This window comes from Strix uralensis, chromosome 14, assembly GCF_047716275.1.
Source record: "Strix uralensis isolate ZFMK-TIS-50842 chromosome 14, bStrUra1, whole genome shotgun sequence".
In the NCBI taxonomy this organism is placed as follows: Eukaryota; Metazoa; Chordata; class Aves; order Strigiformes; family Strigidae; genus Strix; species Strix uralensis.
The window spans coordinates 11,770,248-11,793,873 of NC_133985.1; the positions used below are offsets into that span (position 1 = coordinate 11,770,248).

At 59.7% G+C, this 23,626-nt stretch overlaps 1 protein-coding gene across 14 annotated transcripts in view; it reads right to left on the reverse strand.

Moving 5' to 3' along the window:
• Positions 1–1,967: 1,967 nt before the first annotated feature.
• ABLIM3 (actin binding LIM protein family member 3) overlaps positions 1,968–23,626 on the reverse strand; it is a 56,258-nt gene continuing 34,599 nt past the window's right edge. For 2 of the 14 annotated variants that reach the window (XM_074883685.1, XM_074883684.1), the window contains exons 3-21: positions 23,102–23,285; positions 22,579–22,691; positions 19,941–20,067; positions 19,710–19,803; positions 14,573–14,660; positions 13,103–13,161; positions 12,491–12,562; positions 11,920–12,075; positions 10,758–10,787; positions 10,048–10,177; positions 9,100–9,198; positions 7,614–7,664; positions 6,089–6,223; positions 5,778–5,842; positions 5,275–5,422; positions 4,562–4,591; positions 4,054–4,112; positions 3,477–3,537; positions 2,769–3,249 (exon numbers count right to left, since the gene is read on the reverse strand). In XM_074883685.1, the coding sequence (XP_074739786.1) occupies positions 3,011–3,249; positions 3,477–3,537; positions 4,054–4,112; positions 4,562–4,591; positions 5,275–5,422; positions 5,778–5,842; positions 6,089–6,223; positions 7,614–7,664; positions 9,100–9,198; positions 10,048–10,177; positions 10,758–10,787; positions 11,920–12,075; positions 12,491–12,562; positions 13,103–13,161; positions 14,573–14,660; positions 19,710–19,803; positions 19,941–20,067; positions 22,579–22,691; positions 23,102–23,285 (1,940 nt within the window). In that variant the 3' untranslated portion in view covers positions 2,769–3,010. Of the gene's footprint in view, positions 2,141–2,591; positions 2,673–2,768; positions 3,250–3,476; positions 3,538–4,053; positions 4,113–4,561; positions 4,592–5,274; positions 5,423–5,777; positions 5,843–6,088; positions 6,224–7,613; positions 7,665–8,608; positions 8,692–9,099; positions 9,199–10,047; positions 10,178–10,757; positions 10,788–11,919; positions 12,076–12,490; positions 12,563–13,102; positions 13,162–14,572; positions 14,661–19,709; positions 19,804–19,940; positions 20,068–22,578; positions 22,692–23,101; positions 23,286–23,626 lie in introns of those variants that run through there. The other 12 variants (XM_074883696.1, XM_074883686.1, XM_074883687.1 and 9 more) reach the window with 12 other exon arrangements.

Genomic DNA, 23,626 nt, shown 5'->3' on the forward strand with positions numbered 1-23,626 from the left:
GAGGGTCCCACCGGGTGTCTGCTGCCCCTGAACAGCACAGGCTGGAGAGGCTTCCTTGGCTCTGAGAGAGAGCCCTGAGCCCTGCCTCACTTTCCCCATCTTTGCCATGCAGGCAGTTGCAGGGAACAGTTAGTTACTGTCCATAAAATTCTTTGAAAATGAAAAGACTCCTGCTGTTGTGTTATTATTATTAATAATAATATCCTCCAGGCTTTATCACTGAAACTGCTGCTGGAGATGGAAGTTTCTTATAGCTACAAATGGTTGAGCTTGATTTAGGGAGCCGTAGTTTATATGAGTAAAATCATTATAAATAAAATTGGTTCATTTACTGCTGCACTCAAGCAGACAGGAGCAATTACCAGTGCAATATTGCCATCTCCACCTCAGTCCTCAGCCCCTTCCATGCCAGCCCCAGAGCTGGGGCTGCTGCTTGATGGGAGATCTCCTGCCCCAAGCACCCTGTACCCTGGCAAACCCCTGCAAGGGCCCCTGGACATCTCTCCTTCCTTACACAGGAAACTGGTGATGGCTTTCTGGGCAACAAGCTGGGTGGCCTCGGCACCCAGTGGTGATGGTACTGATGGCAGGGAAGGCATTCAGTCCACCTGATGGGAGACACCAGAACGGGAGGGTTTCAGAGAGGACCAGAACAGGCAGAAGCAGAGCTGGCCCATGGCACAGTGGAGGTGAGACCCTTGCTGTCCCCTCGGAGGAAGCCTGCTGTCCCAGATCTTGCAGGGGTGCCCTGTGGCTCACTGGCCTGTTTGGGACTGCTCAGTCACGTGGTATTGCCTGAAAATTCTGCCAGACAAGCAAATAGGAAATCAGAGCACCACAGACATGTTTGTGTGGAAATAACCCTACTAGTTTTAAGAGAAAATAAGCAAAACAAAACAAAAAAAACCGCAATAGTTTGCAGTGGAGTGAATGCTGAATGGCCCTGGTAATGGCCTTCATTTCTGGAGGGTTGCAGAGGGATTCATCTGGGAGTCAGGCATCAGTGACGGGGTAATTCAGGAAAATCCCCCTGAAAAGGTCCAGCAGTTAGTGGGATCAGGTCCCCCCCTCTGGCCCTGCCCCCAGGTCCTGGCAGGACTGCTCCCACCGCTGCTCATGTGGGTGCTGAGATCCCGGAGCAGCAGGGCTGGGTGCTCACACCACGTGTGGTGGCCCAGGACTGGGCAGCATTGCAACCTGTCCGCTCTCGGGCCTTGCTGGCCCTGGACAAACCTGAAGAGCAGCAAAAAACTGCACAAGGGAGGAGGCGGCTCGGGCTGTTTAGTTTAAGAAGGGCTTGGTTTTGGGATGGCCTGCAGAGCTGCCGTTCCGGCACTTTGGGAGGAAAAACTGGCTCTGTAGCAATACCAGGTTTGCAGGGAGAGCCAACAGCTCAGGACACATCAGTGCTCAGGCTTGCACCTTGACCCATGGGAGTGCACCCTGCTCCCTGGGGGGTCCCCACCACTTCTCCTGCTTGTCCCCTGCCCCAAGCTCTGTATTTCTGATCCTGAGGGTGAGGCTGAAGATGCTCCCAGCACATGGCCACATTAAAGGCAGGGAGAGCATTAAGGAGTCCGTGGTGAGATCCCCCTTTCCTGCAGTTGTACCCAGGGCCTTTTCCAACCCCTGAGTAAATACACAGACCAGCAGAGCAGACGGGGGGGACACCCCCATCCCACCCCCTCATTCCAGAGCCCCTCTCTCCCCCAGCCCTGGGTGCTGTGGCTGCAGCAAAACAATCCTCCCTGCTGTGCCCCTGTGGGGCAGCGGTGACAGACACCAAATGCTTCAGGGCCCACGTGGCTTTAGCCCCTGGGAGAACCCAAGGATCGATACAGAAACAGGGTTGGAAAAGAAAAGGAAACAAAGAGCATAAAATGATCTGCGAGACTCCAATTCACTCTCAGGGGTACAGAGGGCGCCGCTGCCACGTACAGCACCGAGAATCATACAGAGCTGCAATATAGAGAGATCTTTCTATGTATATATTTATAGGTATGTATATATTTATAGTGCACTACATTTAAAACAGCCGGGCCTGCTTCTTCAGCTCGTTCCTCTTCCACAGGGCCAGGCGGTCGAACTCGGCGATGGTCATGCCAAAGATCTGGTAGAATTCCTCCTGGGAGAGGTGGCGCTGGGGAGAGATGGGATGCTGGCCCAGGGCTGGGGACCATGGCCACCATCCGGGGCCAACGGCCACCAACATGGGCTATAGGGCTGCGGTGGGGTGTGAAGGCACAGGAGGGGTTCTGATGGCATCCCCTGCCCCTCTGGGTGCAATGGGGTGCTACCACCCCCACCAGTGCTCACTCAGGAGAGGGGGAGCACCTGACTCCCTCCTGCCCCTGCCAAACGCACTCATGCTGTGGGCATGGGAACAGCTCTGCCTGGCCAGCGGAGCAGCAGAACCACCGTGACAGTGTGCTGGCACATGTGTGCTCCTGGGGAGCCGTGGAGATGCTCCTTACACATCCACGAGCCCCTCACAGCTTCACGCTGCCTGCCGGGGCTAAGGGGACATCCTGCGGGATTGGGTCCCTCTGAGCCCTGAGGAGATTGTCGCTGGTGGAAAAGGCTCTCCTCACCTCTAACCGAGTCCTGTCCACATCTTTGGGCAGCTGGTTCCTCCCCCTCGTCTTCACCAGGAGCAGCTCGTAGGGATATATCTGCACAGGGACAGAAGACCATGGGGTAGCTCCAGAGCCAGAAGAGGACAGCTGGGGCACACCTGGGAATGAAGCCATGGGGGCCACCAGGGAAAAGCCTCCTCCTGCTGTGTTCAGTAGGGTTTGGGTGGCACAGCTGCCTCCAGGGCTTGGGTGGAACAAAGCAGAGGGTGGACTTGCTCTTACGGTGACCCTAATCCACCTTGAATCACCTTGGTGGCTCTGGAAGAGCCTGCTCACTCTGCAAAACCAGGAGTGACCGAGGGATGAGTGTGAGTAGGGAACCAGCAGCACAACCAACCTTCTCTGTTCCTCACCCAGGAGACACTTCTGCTCGGCTAAGTAGTTGGGACCCTGGCAGGAGGGGAAGGACTCTGGTCTGAGCCCCACAGTCCTGGGATGGGGCTGTCAGGTGGGGAATGGAGGGGGATGAAAGTAGGGCATTGCAGGCAGAGGGCAAAGCTTCCTCCTGAAGGGCCTGGGGACACACAGACACATCTCTGGGACTCCCCTAGGGTGGTACTTGCACCTCCAGCTGGCAGCCACTCCTTGGAGCCGAAGCATCTTACCTTGTACTCTGGGGAAAGAGAAAAGACAAGAGAGACATGAGCCATGCTGACCCCTCCGCTGCCAAGATCCTTCCCCCAGGGCTGCGGGGACCCTCGCCTGTCTCCCCCCTTCTCCCTCCAGCCTGGACCTCATTTTCCAGAGCTGCCTGCAGTGGGGTGGGCAGCCCCACAGCATCTGGCTCCGTGCCTACAGGGTCCCCTGCCCGCGCTGCTCCCCAGCCCCGCTGTGCCTTACCTCGCATTCCCCAGTTGACGGCGTTCGTGCTGTCGTAGTGGAAAAGCTCGGCACTGGGAGGCTGTGGGTGGGATACAGGGAGGGAGGAGTAAGAGGGGGTCCTCTCCAGTTGCTCAGCACGGCACCTCCCATGTCCCCAGGGGGGAAGGCACCCACCCACCCCAAAGCAGGACCTGTTCCCCACACCTGGCAGTGGGGAAACTGAGGCATGAGGCGGTGAAGTGACAAGCCCAGGCACACGGAGGCAGGAACTGGTCTTCCGACCCCCAGCAATCGCTGCCCCAGGATATAAAGCAAAGCTCTCCTGCTGGGAAGCAGCACCAGTGTCCCTCTGAAGTATGCCAGTCCAGATGCTCAGGGCAGGCACCTCTGTCCTGGACAGGGCACTTTGGTCCCCAGTAAGGGTCATTTTGGATTGGCACAGCCCAGCAGTGACAACAGGGGTGCTGACAAGGAGGAGCAGGACACCCCAGTCATGAAAAGGGAGCACTGGGGGCTTTGAGGAGCTTGGGGAGAAGGATGAAGGATGCAGAGATGCCTGGCAGCAGCAGGATGCAGGCAGGAGGCACGCACTTACCCTGTGCAGCCCGTTCCTCCTGTAGGCAGGAAGGGAGGCCGACTTAGAAATGAGAGGATCTGCAAAGAAGCCACCAAGGTGCATAAGGGAGAATGCAGGGATAAGCCGCACACGCTGGGAGAGCAACCACTGGGCCACCCTATCCCTGTGCTCCCACAACGCTACCCAGCTCCACATTCACCCAGCTCTGTCTCATTCCAGCTCCAACTCATTTCCAGCCTGGCTTCCTCCCATGCTGATATTCCTCTCCCCAAAATCCCTTTCCCATGGCAGCCCTCCTGCCTCACCCTTCAGTGCAACACAATCTCTCTCAGTTTCTCTGTCTTGTCCTCTCCCGGCGTTGCCACCAGCTCTGCTCTGGTTCAGCTCTACCCTGGCCCAGCCTTTCAAGGGCTCCTCCTTCTCTCCCCTTCTTCCCTCCCTGGTCCCAGCATCTCCTCCAGCTCAGGCTCTGGATTCCACAGCCACGGGGGACCAGCCACAGTGGGCTGCAGGCTCATACACTCACCGCTGTCGGCCAGGTAGTGTGTCCGGGGAGCTGCAAGGAGAGCAGAGCCAGGCGTCAGGGAGGACCGAGTACCCCACCCCATGCAGAGCTGCCCGGCTGCCGGCCCCACGGGCCCTCCTTGGGGCTCCCTGAGCACCTCTGAACAGCCCCAGCTCCGTCAGAGCAGATGTGCCATGAGGAAGGAGAGCACGGAGTGGGCAGGGGCATCTGTGCTGCCAGGCTCCCCAGTGCCCCTGATCCCCCTGCAGCCCCAAGGGGAGAGGAGCTGGATGCGCTGGGTGAGAGCAGCACAAGCAAGGAAGGCAACTCTGGGGCCAGTCAGCAGGTCTGGGGTGCCAGGAGATCCCAGATGTGCCGTTAACGAGGAGGTACACACGCAGTGAGCCCAAAACAGGTCAGAGTAAACCCGGCGTGGCCCTGCTGTGAGATTCCCAAGGGACCCTTCAGCCACCCCAGGAGGCACTTCGCCAGGCTGCCCCGACAGGCTGCAAACACCCGCCAGGGCCGGGCGATGCCCCATCCTAGCCCGGGCACAGGGAACGGATGGAGGCCTCCAGAGAGGAAAAGAGCCTCCCAAGTCCAACTCTGGTGACCAGCACCTCTCCCACCACCCCTTCCCAGCCCCCTGTTCTTCCTTCTCCACCCCAACAAACTTCCCACAGGGGCTGGGGCTGTGCTGGGTGGGCTGGACAGACAGACAGGGTCATCCTTACAGCCATTGAGGGAGCCCTCGTAGCCAACAGTGTGCAGGGCTTCTCTGCTGCTGGCCGAGCTGCGAGGGGGTGTCCAGGGGTCTGCGTAGGAGTTGGACCGAGCCTTCATCTCCTCCCTCAGGATCAGCCTGCCAATGCCGCTCTGGATCTGGGCAGGGGGGGACAGCTGCTTTGTACCCCTCCTTTCCCTGCCCGGCCCTCCCTGACCGCTGGCACATTGTGGCAGGGCACGGCACCTCCTGGCACAGGCTCGGCATCTCCCATCTGCTCCCCCATCCCTGTGTGTTGGGGTGGGGTACCTTGGCAAGGGGGTGTGCTCCCACTCTTTCAGACCCCATGTTGGCGGTGGCCAAGGAGGGAGAGATGGCAGAGGGCAGCAGGGGCAGTGGTGTCCCCTTCTTGGGTGGCAGAGTTGGTCTGTGCCTCCTCCCCAAAGCCCACTGCCCAGGAACAGCTTGCTGCGTGCTCTCCCCTGCCAGGCTGCGGGCAGGGAGATCACTCACCTTGTGCATGCCTCGGTCGTACCCATCCTCCTCACCTCCCGACGAGAACCTCCGGGCCCGGGGGGCTGCAAGGAGACATATGGAGGGGTCAGATGGGGATGAAGGTGAAGGCAGGTAGGGAAGAGACAGTCCCCAGCTGCATGGGGACAGCTGAGTCCCAAGGGCTGGTAGGATTCTGGGGTCACTTTGGCAGGTATCTTGGCCCAAGCCCACCAGACTCAACTCAGGGTAGGGTTCCCACCCAGGGAATGCCTGGGTTTGGGGGCAGGAATGGGTTTCCCTTTCCACCAGCCCAATGGGGGGGCTGTTACCTTTGGGGGAGCTTTGGAAGGACCAGTACTCTGACTCGGAGTGGTAGTATGGGTCCGGGGAGTAGGCAGGGCTGTACTTGGATGACTGTGCGATGTCTTCGCTGGTTTTGCTTTTTGTGGCTGCAGGGAGGTTGTCTGCAAAAGGAGCAGGCAGAGCTGTAACGAGGACCCTGAGTCCCGCTGGCAGGACTTGCAAAAATCCACCCCAGGATGAAGGCAAGTCCTCTTCCCTCCCCTCTCCCCAGTGGCCACGAGCAATTTATGTCTGGGACAGCACAGAGCAGAGCTGGGAATAATCCATTTTCAAACTGCTGACAGCTCCTGGAGACAAGGGTGCAGACGCAGACGGTGGGGAAGTGACAAGCAGAGGGGCTGTCGCTGATGTGGCTGGGAAGGGACCTAAACAGCTCATAGCCCACAGCACCACAACACGCTCTGTCTCATGCATAGTGTTCACCCCGGCCCCAGTACCACCAGTGCCACCAACCTCCCCATGTCCCTGTGCCCCAGGCTGTCACATCACCCAAGGGCTGCGCAGGCAGGAGGGGAGGGAGGAAGGCTCAGTCCCGGTGGGGAAAGGGCTCTCAGTGGGTTACTGCCAGGGGAAGGTGGCAGTGGGCTGTGGAGCAGTGGGGAGCAGAGGGGTGACCCCAGCATCTCCGGCTCTGGCAGGGGCCACACAGAGAGCTCTGCTCAGGCTGGATATTGAGCTGCGGCAGCACATGTGAGAAACCCAAGGGTGAGCCCTGCTCCTTTCTCCCAGACGCCATAAGACTTGTAAGAGAAGAAGCATCAAGGACAGGCTGTGGCAGAGCTGTCCCACCACCTCAAGCAGGCGCAGGGGACTCTGCCAACAGCAGCTACTTACAGCAGCGGGTACAGCCAGCAGTGCAGCAGTGGGAGTTGGGCAGGTGGGAAGGGAGAGCCCAGGGAGAGAGAGGACACAGTTAATGCTCAGGGGGAGCTGCTGCCCCTCTATGCGCAGAAGCAAGCAGGGACAGTGCAAGCCATCCCTGCTGAGAGACACAACACCCCTGTGTCTCCTACCCACCCCTCAGCACCCCCCCAGGCCTGTTTCACCCTGGAGCATCCATCCAGGATGGGCTGCGATTTTTCTCCAGGGCTCCACATAAAACTGCAAATTTACCTTCTTCATCCCTTTCCCGAGGCTGCTCAGCAAGCAATGACCACCCTTGTCCCCTCTGCCACTCCTTCATGACCTTGCTCCCCCTCCCACAGCTACCCCTGGTGCCGGTGCCACTCACAGCCTTTGCCTCCATCCCTCACAACAGGGATGTGGTCCAAATCTGCCTTTTTCTTGCTCTGAACGCTCCACTCTGCTGCCCAGAGGGGAAGCAGGAGGATCAGCCCACCAAAGCCCAGCACACCAGCATCTCGCCTTGATGCCTGCTCCCATCTCCCACCCTGCCCCTAGTCGCGACTCAGCCAGACCAAGCCCAGTGCTTGGTACCCTGCCCTGCTTCCCCCGCGGGGCCCAGCCTGGTGCGCAGTGGGCAGACCATACCGTGTCGCTTATAGATGGGGGGTTTCCGGTAGATGTTACTCTCGCCGGCAGCTGGTGGAAGAAGAAAGAAAGAAAGGGAAGAAAGAAGGAAAGAGGGAAGGAAGGGGAGGTCAGCGTGGGCGTGCTGAGAGCGGACGGGACAGAGGTCCTGCAGGAGATGCTACCCCCACGCCACGTTTCCATCACACAACCGCCTCCGAGTCTACGCATCCCACGGGAGCGCAGCACCGGGCCAGGGCCAGGTGGGCTCTGGGTGGGCAGCAGGAGCGGGGCTGCGGGGCTGCCCTCGGGCAGTGGTGTGCACAGAGGACATGCAGTGAGCACCCCAGCGTCAGCATGCACTGCGGGGTGGTGGGTGCTGCCAGCCCCGGGAGGGAGGCAACAGCCAGGAACCACCGGCCGCCCCTGCCAGCCGGCAGCAATGCACCACGGCTCGCGCTGGTGCGGTTTCTCAGGGATGCCAGTGCCTGGAAGAACCGCCTGCGGGCTACCTGGGGTGAAACAACATCAGCCAAAGCCTCTTTCCGCAGCAGAGAAAGTAAAGAGCGAGCTGGGAGGGAAGGCGAACTGGCACCTGGCACTGAGAGCTACAGCCCCCGTGCAGGAGCCAGGCAGCAGAGCTGGCAGAGCAGGGAGGGGGCCATCCATAAACCACCGACCGTCAGCGGGAGGGCAGGGGAGGGCAGGCAGCAGGGCCGAACCCTTGCAGGGATGGGATGGGAGCAGGGGACCATGGTGGGGAGCCTCTGAGTGTCCTCATGGCCCTGTTCCAGGGCATCAGCTATACATTGTGGAAGGTTCCACGCTTTGGAGGAGGAGAAGGGCAGTGGGAGATGCCTACAGCTGAGCAGGGTGGTCTGGGGCTCTGGCCCCCCTGCATGGGTTGAAGGATGGATGGGCATCTCTGCCTGCTTCCCTCCCCACTCTCCCTTTCTGCCCACTCAGTCCCCGTCCCCATGGGCTCTGCATGGCCGGGAGTGGGTGGTGGCCCTTACCTGGTGGCCCCCTGCAATCCCTGCAGAAGGGGAGCAGGCATCTGGCAAGCCCAGAAGACTCTGGGGGGAGGGAGCAGCGGGCCCTATGGGGAGTATAAAATAATCATCTGTAGCGGATGGGTACGGAAAGGCCTCTGGCAGACACGCTTCAGCTTGTGATCCTGAGGGGGAGGCCGGGGAGGGGACAGGCTCTCCACAGAGGACTCGTCTTTGTGTGGGGAGTGGAGGAAGGTCAGGGAAGAGGGAGAAGAGGGACATTGCAAGGATCAAGCAGACTCTGGGCAGCTCTGAGACGTCCAGGTGGTGATGGGGAGGGAGGAGGGTTCAAGCTGCAGGTCCTGTTTATGGATGGCCTCTACCAGGGGTAGATCCTGCTGCCAGCTGGCTCTAGGCAGGCGGCAGAGCTACGCATGCGACACAGTGGGAACGGCACATGCGGGCATGCCACAGACACAGCGCTTCCCCGGGGACCGGGGCGCTCCAGAGCCTACCTGGGATGTGGAAATGCTTGGGCGCTTGGTATGAGGTTGGAGTGGAGGACCTCACATCTAACTGGCTATAGTAGGGGGAGCTGCGCCCGCTCTCGGTGCCTATGCAGTGCCGAGCAGAAGCAGCCATAAGTGACCGAGAGAGAGAACAAGAGGCAGAAGAAAACAGGTGTTAAATGCAGCGGTGTTAGAAGAGCAGGGGGCATGTGGTGGGGGTGACGGGGATGTGTGCCAGGCCGTGGTCCAGGATGGGACGTGATGGAGCAGGGGGAGATTTCCTGCATCTCCAGAGGAAGGCGGGATGCAAAGGAAACCCCGTGTGCAGGTGCTGTTACAGGGTATCAGGCCGGCCCACTGCTGGTGAGAGTAAAGCTGAGCGTGCTGCAGAGGCAAACGGTGACGGACCCTTGGCAGTGCAGCGCAGGGGTAGCTCAGGGAATGCAGGACCTCCGGACTTACTGACATCGGATTTTCCCAGTTGTTCCTCCCTGGCTCCGAAGGACAGTCATGGCACAGACACACTCGGCCCGCACCCCCACAACATGCTCCAGGGCATGCACACATGTGTAAGGACCCCCCTTATAGCACTGGTGGGCACAATTACTCTTGTGCACACCCCTTCCAGAGCTACCAAGCTGAGGGGTCTTTACTGGACATGGGAGTCACCTCCCTCCCCATCCCAAATTCCGTGAGCCCCAGCTCAGGTCCAAGCCAGGACAAAGGCCCCTCAGCCTCTCCTCACTGCTCGCAAGACAAGAGTCAGGGGAACCAGAGGATGCACACAGCAGAGTTGGTCACAGCTCCACAGCTCCTGTTGCTGTCAGCCCCCCGTAGACACCCCCAAGCCTCCTTGTCTGCTTGCCAGAGGAAGGACCACTGAGGTCCCCTGGGATAAACTCCACTTAGGGGTCTGAGCTTAGCCCAGCCTGGCATTGCAGCTGAAATCCTCACCTGAGCGGTAGAAATGGTGGGGGGACCTCGGGATGGTGGGTGACATGCCCTGGCGGCTGTAGGTGGGGGAGTCGATGTAGCCAGGGCTGGAGGCTCGTCTCTGCCGCGTGTCAAAGCTCTCGTAGATGTCCTGGGGATGGGGAAAGGCGTGGAGAGAAGCGGGGTTAGAGATGGCGGGAGGAGGGACAAGGTAGGTCAGTGCTTTGGGAGCCCTGCGGGGAGGCGTCCCATGGTCCCCATGCTTGTGGCAGCCTGGGAGGGGGCCTGCTCTGCGGTGTGACATGCGGGGCAGCATGCGTGTCTTCCATGGCTGGAGGGGGTCCCCAGGCTGCTCTGCCTCCCCACTGCCAAAGTGCAGGCAGTGAAGCCCAGCATTTGGGACCAGGTGACAGTGTCTGGCCAGAGATTTTCACCCCCTTGCCTGCAGATCGTCCCCTTCACCTGTGCTTGTTCCCAATTACTGGCATCCCCCTCCACAGGGCAGAAGCTGCACTCTGGGTCCACTCTGCCAGGGAGGGCTTGCATGCTGCTCTCCCCAGGGCCCAAAGGACAGGATCCTCCTGGACAGGATCCCCCCCGCCGTCTCCCCCCACCTCCGGGCAGCACTCAGGCAGGGGGACATTCAGCAGAGCCCCAGCAGTCCCTGGGCAGAGGGATGCCCTGCGGTGGCAGCAGGTGACAGACGCCCCGGTGCCCACCAGGGGCATTACCTGTGAGTATGGGGAGAGGGTTCCCAGGGACTGGAGGCAGCAGGAGGGAGAGAGAGAGAGAAAGACAGCATGCAGTTAAGGGGAGCAGTGACAGACTGGGGACACAGTGGCCTGTTTTCCCTGTGTTACAGCCTCATCACAGCTGCCAAGCAGTGAGGGTGGCTGGTGGCACAGCCGGAGCTGAACCACGGCAGGCCACCGAGCAGGGAGCCCTTGGCCAGGACGGGAGCTGGCGTGAGGATGACACCTCCTGAATCGGCAGCCTGCACCCTTTCTCAGAGACCTCGATGGAGTGGCTGCAAGGGGAAAGGCAGCTGCTGGCCCCGTGGTGCTCCACAGCGGGCCATGGCCACGCTGCCTGCACCATCACCAGGGGAGCTGGAGGAAACCAGCCTTGTGACAAGCCTTGGGACTGGAGATGTAGGAGAAGCTGCTGCTGGCCATTGCAAAGTCCTCTTCCAGAACCACCTCAGGTGCCCCATCTCTGCGCGAGCTGCTCAGACCCTCTTCTTCCACAGACTTACTGAAATCATCCAGCAGCCCCAGCCTGCCTGGGAGAGTGGGGCAGGGCAGTCCTGTGCCATGTGCTGCTTGGGCATCATCTCATCACACGCTTGCAAAAACGCACTGACCAAGCCCCCTTGCCCTGGCTGCGGGGCCAGCACCCAACAGGGGCAGCCCCACGGTGCTCCAGAGACACCGTGCTGGGGCTGGGTGGCCAGGAGGATTGCCTGCCAGGGGCTGGGCTTTGGGCTGAGCCTGCTGGCCATCTGTTCCTCCACCCCAGAGGGATGCACATGTGCTGTGTGCGCTCCTCCTCCCCTGCTGAGGGCTGCGATGGGTGAGCTCCTTGCCACATCACCTCCAAGGGTGACATCTCCTGCGCAGCATTGTCTGTCCCTGCACAGTGGGTCTGTGGCACAGTGTAGGCAAGATGCTGCCATCAGCTAATAAGGTCACTGGTTTCTTTCTACTCTACAGCAGCAGCACCAAGATTTCTCTTCCAGCCCAGGCCCTCTTCCCAGTGACAGTGACCCCGACTCCTGCCTCCCTGCAGTATTCCCACTGGAGTGAGCAAACCCACATGCAGTTTTCCCCATTGCCCCGAATTGGGGGCCAGTTCCCTGCACAGCCCAGCACTGGGCATATCAAGACTCAGTACCTCCCCATAGCTATATCTCTCCAGTGTCTCATCCGACGTGTATCTGTGATAGGGCTCGTAGGAAATGAGGTCAGGACGCTGCACTTCATAGATGGCTTTAATCTTGGGAAGAGCTGCCAGGTCTTTGTAATTAAGGATCTCATTATCCACTTTAGCCTAGGGAGAGGGAAAGATGGAGACAGAGAGATGGAAAGGAAAAGGAGGAGAGAAGGAAGGAGAGGCTGGAGCACACAGTGTGGAGCCAGCACAGCGCAGACAGAGGCCACTTTCACCCCAGCAGCAGGAAGAGGCAAGAGGAGACGCCTGAGAGGCAGCAGCAGGAAGGGGCAGAGGAGAGCTGGAAGGGTGGGACTGTGCCCCTCTGAGTGCTCCTGGTCTGTGCTGATGGCACTGGCGGCACGGCATGCTGCTGGGGCAAGGGGGCATGGTTTGTCCATGCTGTCCCCAAATGATGGGCTTGTCCCCGGGGGATGCCTCACACTGCAGAGCAGCACTGGGAACTGCTGCTCCCTTCCCTGGGGCCAGAGCATCCGTCCTGCCCTGTGCGGATGAGGGGCAGAGCTGTACTTACGCAGATGACACGGTTTGGGGAGCCGATGCTGGAACCGGGGGGTGAGATGGAAGTTTCTGACGTCCTTCTGTGCTGTGGAGGCAGAAAAGCAGAGGGCAGGTGAGAACACGGTGAGGAGGGACAGCTGAGCAGACACAGTGCTGGGTGCAGCAAGCAAATTGGTTTTGGGGTTCAATTTCACTCAAGGTCCAGTTCCTCTGCCCTTTCACCCACTCGCTGCCAGCGCCCATGGCTGTTGCAGGCTGCCCTACCATCCAGCTTTGTGCCCTGGCCTCTCTTGGGGCCAGATCCAGAGTCAGGCAAGTGGCCTGGCAAGACCCAGTGGGCAGTTGTCCCCATGGCCAGCCAGGTGCAGAGATGGAGCAGCAACTCAAGGGGTGTGGGGGGCTGGTGTGCCATGGGCTGGTGCCAGCCAGGAGGCAGGTCCCCGCTAACAGCCTCAGCCATGGCCTCCCGCCATCCTCTGGGCAGCAGGGACAGAGCTCATGCCAGCCTTGGGAAGCCACCCTGGGCTTGGACACTGTCACAGCAGTTCACCTCCAGCAGGAACATGGGGGCAACATCATCTGGGATGTGCCACCTCTCAGAGATGCCCCTCACCCTGCTGCCTACCTTTAGCTTCTTCTCTGCTCTTGCTGCCTGCTTGCAGATGGGGTGCCACACTTCAGAACCTGCAACGCAGCAAAGGGAAAGTGTTTCAGCTCCACGCACAGCTCGTCCCCGCTGCTCAGGATCATCCAGTTCCTCCTGCCATAGGGGAGTCCCGTCCTGTCCCTGCCACCTCCAGCACTGACCTGCAGCCCGCAGGCCCCCAGGGCAGACGTGTCAGTGCCCTCCCTAGCAGCAGCTGCATTGAGCAACCTGTCTTATACGAGTGCAACCCTTGCATGCTGGGGGGGCAGCTCCGGGGGGGCCCTGCAGGGACAGGAGGTAGGAACTGGAGTCTCTCGATAGGGAGCAGAGCAGGAGGGAGGCAGTGAGCTCCAAGGATGCAGAGGGGGCTGTCACCTGCTGGGTCTCACCAGCTTTCCTGGGTGCCTTCTCTCCTACAGCATGGCCACAGGCACACACCCATTGGGAAGGCAGGGCGGTGGGCACTGGGTGTCTGTGCTAAGAAACGAAACAGCTCCCAAGCACCCAGGTGTAGTGGCCAACACTACTGAACTATGACAGCAAACCCAGGCATGTTTTTGGCACAGCCCAACCAGTGCTCAGCCAGGGAGCTCCTGCTCATTAAACTCAGGGTGACACTGAGCCCAGGGCATCCACAGCCCCTCACACACCCTCCAGGCTGGAACCAGCAAAGCCACCGAGCTTCACCCAGATGTGCTCTGGAATGGATGCTGAGCATAACCATCCTGCTGCCCATAACAGGGTCTTGCTGGGATCCCCAGTCCAGCTCTCTTGGTGCACAATTCCCCCTCTTCCACCTGTGGGATCATTAGTGACTCAGGGTGACAGGCTAGCACAGGTTACTGAGAGAAAACAAACCCTTCCTCTGCACTGGAAATAGCTCTTAAGGCAGCTCCAGGCAGGTATGAGCTCCTGCTGAAACCAAACCCAAACCATTCGGCTGTGCCGAGCAAAAGCCTTACCCCTCCGGTGCTGTTTGCAGCGTAACCTGGACGGGGGACTTGAGGGCAGTGGGGAAGGGGTCCTGGACCACCCTCCCCTGGGGCTGGGGAGAGTGGGGTGCCAGGCACCCTGTCCCCACCCCAGCCTCTATTCGCTGGGCACAGGCCAGGGATGCATCCAGGCATGCCCAGTAGTGCTCCCCAGCTGTGCAGGGAGACTCACAGGGAGCAAAAATCTGCTGCTGAGGAACAAAATCTCCTCCAGCGCAGTGGCAGGGAAGGTTTCATGGATAGAAATGATTGTTGCATGGCCCAGAAGGAGCTCAGAGTCTGGGGAGCAGTGGAGAAGGGATCTCTGGCATTGCTGCACAGAGACCCTTTCAGCACCAATCACCATAAGGACCCGAACCCCAAATGCCCCACAGCCAGCACACCTCTGCACAGCCACGCTGGTCCATGTCCCAACACAGGGCAGGGGAGTCCCTCCTCACTGCAGCAGGGTCCCTACCTGTGAGATACATCTCCTCTCCTTCCGTGAACATCTGGTGGCAGCGCACACATCTGGCACAGGTGGGGTGGTAGTGCTTCCCTCCTGCCTGCAAGGGTGAACAGAGAAGAGGGGCCCCTGAGCAAGGCAGGACACGGTGACCTGCTCGCATCCATGAGGGTGAGTGGCCCTGGCATCACTCGCTGCTTCAGACAATGACAAGGTGAATGGGGCAAAACTGCCCTCAGTGGCCTCGGAGACCGCCTCAACACACGGAGAAAACCAGAGACCACTTCATCGCTAATGCTTCTGACCTGCTGGACTACGAGTCAGACTGGGAACCTTCTGCTCTTGAACTCTCCAACACACAGGAAAGCAGAGCCAGGAGGTCCCAAACCCCCAAGGAAGGTAGCCCTACAAACCTCACCCCTAATTGTCCTTGCACTCTGGAAATAACTGAGACCCTCTGCAGTAACACTCAGCCAAGCAGCCATGCTTTGCACCAGCTCCTTCTCTCTACAGCTTTGAAGAGAAACAGCAAATTTGGCCCAGAATGTCACAGCAGGGAAGCAGTAAAGGGAGGAGGGCCTGAAAGATAAACCTCCCAAAACACAGGCTTCCTCTTGCTGTCAGAGCCTCCCTGGCTACCATTGCCAGGCCCTCACCCTCAAGAAACTTTTCTCCTGTGAAGCCATGCCCAAACTTCAGCACTAGCAACATGCTACTCTTCGGCTCAGCGGGAGCTGGCCTGCTCCCTTTGCTCTTTGACAGGGATAATAGATTTAATTGGTAGCTTGTTTCCACTCAAAAGTGTCTACTACCATTTCAATTATAGGCTCGTTTTCTGGGCTGGGAGCTGGGACACAGGAGCTGGCTCAGGGCAGGAAGAATCTGGGCTGTGCTGTTAGAGCTTGACCCCAAAGGACATTTTATTCTCGTAATAATCCAAGAGAAGAGGAAGGGCAATTTAAGGTGGCAGAGGAAAGACGAGGCTCTTGCTGACAAAGAAGGGGGTTATGATAGACAGGGATGGAGCCAGTTGGAAACAGAGAGGATCAACAGGAAAATCTGCTGCGAGGATAACAGAATCTGCCAGTTGACTGCCCATAAAAATCAACCTGGAATTCTATGTCCTTGGGGTGCACATGGCAGTCAGTGGCTTTTCCCCTCCAGTTTACGCCAAATAGGGGTAGAAGGTTTTAGGGCAGGCAGCAGAAGTAAGTGGGAGAGTTTGGACCCCTCTTCTTTTCATTGCAGTGCACCCCAATCCAGGGAGGGGACAGCCCTGTGCCCCAGGCTCCTCCCCGTGGCAGCTGGGAGCAGCGCAACATACTCCTGGGCTGGCCCCACTGAGCCCACAGCCCAAACATCCACAGTTCACACCCAAAAGCCTGGTAACATGGCAGGAAAGTCACCGGTGGGAGGGCTGCAGAGACAGACCCACCATGAATGCAGACGAGCGGCAAGGAAAGCCCCAGCCCCAGTCCCCAAGGCTCTCCGGTGGGCTGGGAGAGGTCCCCATGACAGCCCCAGCAAGCAGCTGCCCTGAGCCCCGGCCCAGTCCCAGCGCCCCACGGCAGGGGCTTGCACTGAACGCTTCGCCAGCCTGAGCAAACACACCAGCTGGTTCCAGGCTGCACAGATCCTAAACCAATTTTACCCCTAAAAGCCTTGTCTGGAGCCCCCACTGCTATTGACATTGTGCCAACGGGCTCATTGTGTCTCATGCCCCTTGCACCAGGGGGGTGACCCACTGCCTGCCTTAGGATGGCCAGTTCCTCCTGCTCTGCCCGAGCCTCTGTGCACAAAGCCCTGCCTGGGCAGCTGCCCGCGCAGCACCGTGCCAGCACCCCTCTGCATCAGGCACCCACCAGCCAGTGCTGTGCACCCCTGGCAGGCCCACTGAGCTGCATCTGTTGGAGGAGAAGGGAAGAGAGATGAAAAATAACCCAGGTAAAGCCCAGCTCCCACACGCTCCAGGCCAGTGTGCCTGCAGTTCCCATCGCTTGTATTTCCAGCTGGTTAGACAGTGAACGCAGGGGACACGGGGCCCTAGTGACTGATGTGCTGCCTCCCCCAGTCCCTCTCTGAATCTAGGATGGGTTTGGTGCTCTTGGACCCTCTTAGTACCCCTAAAAGCTTGGTGTGCTGACAATAAGGGAAAAAAACCAACCATATATATACACATGCATCTTTTCCTATCTAGAGTATATGGGCTGCTGTCAGAGGTCAGACCATGCCAAAAGGGGATGCTTTGCAGATCGGGGTGTGGACGTGGAGGGAGGCCGGCTGCTCCCCCAGCGGTATGTACCAGCCCAGTGTCAAATCTTATTTCGACACAGACTTTCTCCAAAAACCACCCAACATCTCAAGACCCACCACTCCTCGAGAAACAACTCTCAAACCATGCACAAACCTTCTTCCTTTATAATTAGTTAATGTTACAGCTTGTAAAAGGCTCATAGAGGCTTCGAGGGAAGAGACCTGCTCATTATCACTTGGAGTCCCTTAAAGACTCATTAATCATCCCAGCCTGGCTGCGCAGCTCAGAGCGGTTGGGAAAGCCTGGAGGCTGCTGGAATAGCATGAGAAGGCTCCTTAAGGCCTAAGAGTGTTTAAAGGCACCCTTTCCATTTCATGCTCTGCCGGAGAAGACAATTAAAGCTTCTGGTTTTACAAATCATTCAATACTGTGAGCAGGCATGTACCTGGGGAGGGTGGGGAGCACGGGCTCAGCCCTAGCCGTGGGGAGGCAAGGGGTGCTTGCCTGGCACAGCCCTCTGGCACCTGAACTCTAGGTTCCTCTCAGCTCCGTGACAGTGCCCGCGAGGAGGTGGCACCTCGGCTCTGCCCACGGGGACCCCGGCACCAAGGCGCATTACTTCCAGTCCATGGAGTCCCACTGTGCAAGGAGGGGTCCCATGCCCAGGTGTGGGTACAACAGGCAAGGTGCTAATGCGAGATGACCACTGCCCAGAGCATTTCCTGGGGTTCAGCCAGCTTCTTCCCACGGCTCAGCATGGGCAGGCAGAGCTGGCTGCCCCTCCAGCCAGGAAGAGCTGATGCTGGGAGCAGAGCTGGGGATGGAGGGCACAGGGGGAGGCAGAGAGAACTCAAGCTACTGCCAGGAGAAGAGCCAGGGGAGATGGAGGGGGGGGAGAGCAGGGAAGGCTGTCCCCTCATCACCACCCCAGAGCTGTCCCCAGCTTGCAGGAGGGCCACCTCTACCCCCACACCTATCACACTTTGCAGAGCTGCTCTCTGTCCGTCCCCTCAGACATGCAGCTGCAGGAACATCCTACGCTCATCCTGACTTCACTGTGGTTGCACCAAGCGAAGAAAACCCTGAGAGCAGTGCAACAAGTGGCTCAGAGGCAGTGGTGCCTGATGGTGCCAGCCAGGCTGGCAGCACAGCACCTGAGCCTGGGGCAGGGGTCCCAGGTCCCCTCTGGCTCCTCTCACCCACCCTCACACACTGAACATCCCACACCATGTAACGCCCAGCCTGCTTGCCCTGCTGGCATGGCTGAAGAAGCTCTGTCCTGGCACGGGGTTACTGGGGACGGGACTGCCCAGAGGAGCAGGGGCAGGGATGCGATGTCAGGGGAGCCTCTGGCTTTGCTCTGCTCCATTCAGACGTTTGCTGATCAAGTGGCCCCATGATGGGCAGCTGGCCCGTGGCAGCCACTGCTGTGCTGAGCTCACACTCAGAGCAGCCAGCACTGGCACTGCTGTTGAAGCCTGGAGTCAGTCAGCAGAAAGCTTTCCCAGCCAGAGGCAGCTCCCTGAAGAGAGGGAAGATGCTGGAGGGCTCCTAGCACCTGGCTCCAGCTTCAGGAGAGGTTCTCTGCCCAGACTGGGAGCTCTCTGGCCAGTCCAGCTGGGAGGACTAGAGGGGGTGACCACTTCTTGGTAGGCTGTGAGTGGAACAGGCTGGAGATGTCCTGGAACAGCTCTCAGCAGGCTGGAGACCTACACAGCCACTGCCACTCCAGCCCACAGCACCTGCGGGCTGGCTCGCTGTGGAACCACGGTACCTCTGATTTTTGGGGTACACCTTCCTATCACCGCTGTCTGGGGACAGCAGAGATGTGGGTGCTGGTGCCACCTGGGGACCACTTCCCTCCCACTCCGCTGTGCAGAAGGGAGTGACTGAGCACACTTTCAGCACTATGCCACCACAGCCCGGCTACGTAGAAGGTCTAAAAATCACAACAGGTTTCATTCTGACATCTTTCTCTATGCCTCTTGAGCCTTTTGTTTACTCTCAGACCAGATTTTCTGTTTTGTTTTGGTTTTTTCCCCTGCAAACATTGGGGTAGAAACAGAAAGCATGACAGGACACCTCACCTCCAGGAGCAGGGGCCACAGGCAGGATGTGACCATCTGGCTGATGGGAAGGACCAGCCCTGACAGACCTCTCTGTCCCTCCCCAACAGCAACCCCCACTCCCCTTGCTGCCTGTGCACCTCCACCATTGCCCAAAACGTGCACCTATGCCTCGCTGTGGGATCCCCATGGGATCTCTGCATCCCTCGGTGGCTCTGCCAGAGCAAGTCCTGCTGGCCAGCAATGTGATGAGGAAACCCCCTTCCGAATTTGGCCCAGGAAAGGGGACCCCCTGCTCCGGTTGCTGCCCTGCTAAGGGGTGTACTATGGGCATGGCTGCCTGTGGGCAGGGCACTGCAGCCCCTCATTAGGCAGCGGGCAGCCATGCTGGATGTGTTTCCAAGGCAACAGGCAGGCTGCCTGCACAGGGATGTGCTCAGAAGGAGGGCTGGGGTGAGCATGGTGGGGACACTCCAGAGCCGGGCATGGTACCGGCTGGCTAAGGCTAATGTCCCCATATCCTGGGCTCCAGACATGTGCCAGCACACCCAGGCCACTGCGTGCTCTGGCTGCTTCTGGAACTCCAGTACCCCAGCACCTCTGCAGCACGGTGGTGCTCCTTCTCCCCCTCCACGCTCCAGAGAAGGTGGTCAGGCTGTGTCCACACACCCGCCGCAGGAAGAGCCACAGCCCCGAGAGACCGAGGGCAGCATGGCAAGGGTGCAAGATGACAGAACTCCCACACCTCCCCAAGGCATGCACCTCTGGGCAGGGCACAGGCAGTCCCCATCACAGACTGGGATGGGGTGGCTGTGGCCCTGGGACTCACCTCCAGGACCCTGCCGCTGATGTACCGGTCGCAGGTCTCACACTTGATGCCGAACTGGGCATGGTAGTCGGACTCACAGTACGGGATGCCATCCCTTTGGGAGAGGGAGGAGAAGGGGGTGAGCAGCGGGTGAGCCAGGCTGGGCACCCCCTTACGAAAGCCCTAGCCCTGGGGTCACAGCCCGGCAATGGCCAGCACAGCCAAGCCTGCCATCAGGACGGTGGCACTCACTTGCTGATGTACTCGCCGGTGAGGATGATCCCGCACGTTTGGCACTTGAAGCAGCTGACGTGCCACTGCTTCTCCAGGGCCAGGAGGGACTGGCCTTGCTTGATCTCTTCCTTGCAGCCTGCGCAGTCTTGGGGCACAGAAGAGGGAGGGAGTGTGGGACCCCCGCAGCTCCCTGGTGGGGTCTCAGCAGTGCAGCAGGAACACCCACATCTGCTGGCCCACGCTGAGGCACTCCGGCCATTTAACCCGGCACACCCCTCACACCCAGCGCAAAGCCCTGCCCCAGAGGACCCCCTTTTCTAGGGGATGCTGCTGTTATAAACACCCTGCTCCTGAGACCACTCCAGAGGCAGCCTCTTGCGGACCATTTCTTTACGGGAAATCATTTCTTTACAGGAATATGCCACCTCCGCTCCTTCCCAGCAAAGGAGCCAGGAGGAAAGCCTCCTGCTGGAGCTGGGACCTCTGAGGCACTGCTGGCACCCAGCCTCTCCAGCCAAGCACCCACTGCAGCACAGAGCTGGGTCTCTGTGAGGGGTGGTGAGCTTGAGCCAGGGCAAGTGTGTGGCCTGCTGGGGCCATGTTGTCCTGGCAGGTCCCTGGGGCTCCACTCGGGGCACGGGCGGTGGGAAGTGTCCGGCAGTGAGCACAGCAGAGGAAGGGCTGTGCTCTCCGGCAGCCGTGTCCGGCCCGCTGCAGTATTTACGAGACTCCCTTCCTTCCCTGCTTCCCCTGGCTCCCATCAAGGCTGGGAGCAGGAAGCACATGGGCTTCGGACTCCTGACCTTGACTCCTCCTTGTCCTTTCCCTCCCTGGGCAGCAGGTTTGCCCGGATGGGGTTTCTCCTTAACCCCCTCCCTGCTGTGACACCAGGGAGGTGCGGCAGCACCGCACAGGCAGCCTGAGCAGGCAGGCTTTTCCACTCAGCCATCTCTGTACCAAGTCCCTGCCTGCTGGACAAAGCTAAGTGGGGAGAATTTTTGACCCCTGGCAAAAAGCATGCTGGCCAGCTCGGCTGGGCCAGGATCCATTCCCTCTCTCACACAGGTCCTGCTGGTTTTTGAGTTGCTCGCAGGGCCATGGCTGCAGGGAGAGGCTCACCATCCTTCTTCTAGGGATGTCCTCCCTGCAGAGTGCACCAGCGCAGGCTCCAGCAGGCACACCCCCCCTGCCACCCCTTCTGGGTGGCACTGCCAGGGCCACATGCAGGCAGCAGGATACATCTGGCTGCTGCCTGCAGCTGCCTATGAATAAAGCATGGTGTCCTCAGGTAACCCTGCTCTGCAGGCCAGGGAGGAGCGCTGGCAGGGAAGGGAGAGGAAGGCAGGCGAGAGGCAGAGCGCGCAGCTGCCCTTCCCCTTCCCCTGCCCGCGGCCCTGGCCCTGCTACGGGAGACAGCAGGGTGCTGAGGGCTGGCCACAGCCTGCCTCTGGGTGCCAATGGAAGAAGATTGGGGAAGCCCTGTCCTCCGGCTGGGGCTTATTCAAACTCTGCCACATCCCCTAACTCCATCAAGGCCATGGTGAGAGCTGGGGGAGGCAGCTTGGGGGAAGCTCCCAAGGACCCATCAACACCAACTCGTAACTCAACACAAACAGCCACCACCAGAGCCGCTGTGGTGATGGGGTGACAGGGACCACTGGTGACACCATGGTCCTGGGTCCAGTGCTGGCTGCAGGACCCTGCTCCAGGCACTGATGCTCCACTGTGGCTGAGCCACAGCAGCAAGGGCCCCCACCCGCCCCCCCCACAGCTCACCCAGCTGACGTGGCAGGGTTTGGGTACCACAGTGTGGCACAGCTCCTGTCTCTCCCTGCCTCCTGCCACCTGCCCATGCACTGCACTGAGACAGCTCCCCTGGGCCTTGACAGCAGCAAACATGGGGCACATGAGAGGCACGTTAACGCTGGGCACAGACCACATGTTAATGCTGAAGCCCCCTTGCTCCAGACACAGGCTGAAGTGAGCCCTGCGTGCAGCAGCTCCATGCTGCAGGGATGCTCTACCAGCCCCCAAGCACAGCACCCATGGGATGCTCCACAGTGGCCCGGGGCAAGGAAAACAGCAGGGACAAAGCATGGCATGAAGGGGGGGTATCCCAAAGAACAATCTGGGGTCAAAAGCAAGACCAAATCCACCCAAAAGAGCCTGTCCATTGCTCTTGTTGAGTTTTAGCTTGTGTTCATCAGTGCAAGAAGATGAGCGCAAGAAGCCTTTCCGCACTTGTAGAGGCAGTGAGTAACGCCAGCATTAGGAAAGCCAGGCAAGCAGCCCCGGGGCTGGCACCTGGACACAGACCTTGGTGCAGCTAGACACAAAGCAACATCTGGGCACTGCCTCAAAGCAAACTTGGCTCCAAAACCTTCCTGCTGCCCCAGACAGCACCTGCCAGAGTGGCGGCATCTGCCCAGGTCACAAACAGGCCAAGGGAGTTTCCCAAACCAGTGGTGACCTGCAATCTTGGGTGGGGCCCCGGGACTGCCCTGTTCCTCCTCTGAAACCTCTGTGAACGCCCATGGCTCCACGCAGCGCTGCACAGTGGCCCCAAAGCCTGTCCTGTCACCCCCCTGAGCACTGTCAAGGGGCACATGGTCCCTCTCCTTGCAGCCATCACATAACACAAGAGCAGTCAACTTACGGCTGGGCCCGTGGATCTTGATGGGTTTGGTGCTGATGAGAGAGTGCGAGCAGTTTTGGCAGACACAGTCCTTCCCACTGAATGTGACCTTGTCTCCGATGGGAAACGGCTTCCTGTGGCCAAGGAGAGGTGGGGAGGTGTGAGCTGCTTCCTCCCCTCCATGCAGTGCTTGGGGCTGCCCGTGAGCTCCTTCCCCAGGGGCCAGCGGGACCCGTGGTGCTGGGGAGCAGAGGGGCTCCAGGCAAGGGCTACAAGGGGAGGCAGCGAGTGCACACGTGTGCTGGGGCAGGAAGACCGAGGCAGGCATTAAGGCAGGTCTCCAGGCTGCAAAGGGAAGGGTTGAAGCCATTTCATTGCCTCCCAGGGGTTTCCACTAAGAAAACACAGAAGAGGTGCCTGCTGTGGTGCTGAGCGGGTAATGAGGGGCTCCGGGCTGATGAACAGCTCTCTCCCTGGTGCACAGCCATGGGCTGCACAGGGCTTCACAGGGGGTCACGCACCCTCGGTGATGGCTTCAGCTCACCTGCAGGTGCTGCAGACGAAGCACTTGGGGTGGTAAGTCCTCCCCAGGGCAGAGATGACCTCTCCGGTGATGAAGTCCCCACAGCTGTCGCAGCGGGTCCCGTAGAGCTGCTGGTAGTCGTGGGTGCAGATGTACTCCTGGTTCTTAAAGAAGAAGCCCGACTGGGCCAGGTCGCAGCCACACACTGCAGGGGGAGGACATGCAACGTCAAGGGGGCAGGTCCAGCCCCAGGGCTTGGCCGGGGTCTCCGAGCCCACCTCTGCTGCCTCTCCAGCAGCAGTCCCAGAGCACCCCTGAAGCTCCAACTTTCTGCAGGTATCTCAGAGGGTTTCGCTTCCCACCAGAGGCGCCGGGGCCTCCCCCAGCACCACAAGATGTCAGTGTTGGGCTGCGGTGGGCGCAGGACGGGGCTGCCCGCACCCAGAGCAAAGCCCAGCGCTGGGCAGGAACCCCTGCAGCCCTCAATCACCACGCACCAACAGCCCGGGAGGGCCCGTGGGATCCCCTCCTGGACCCACAGCACCT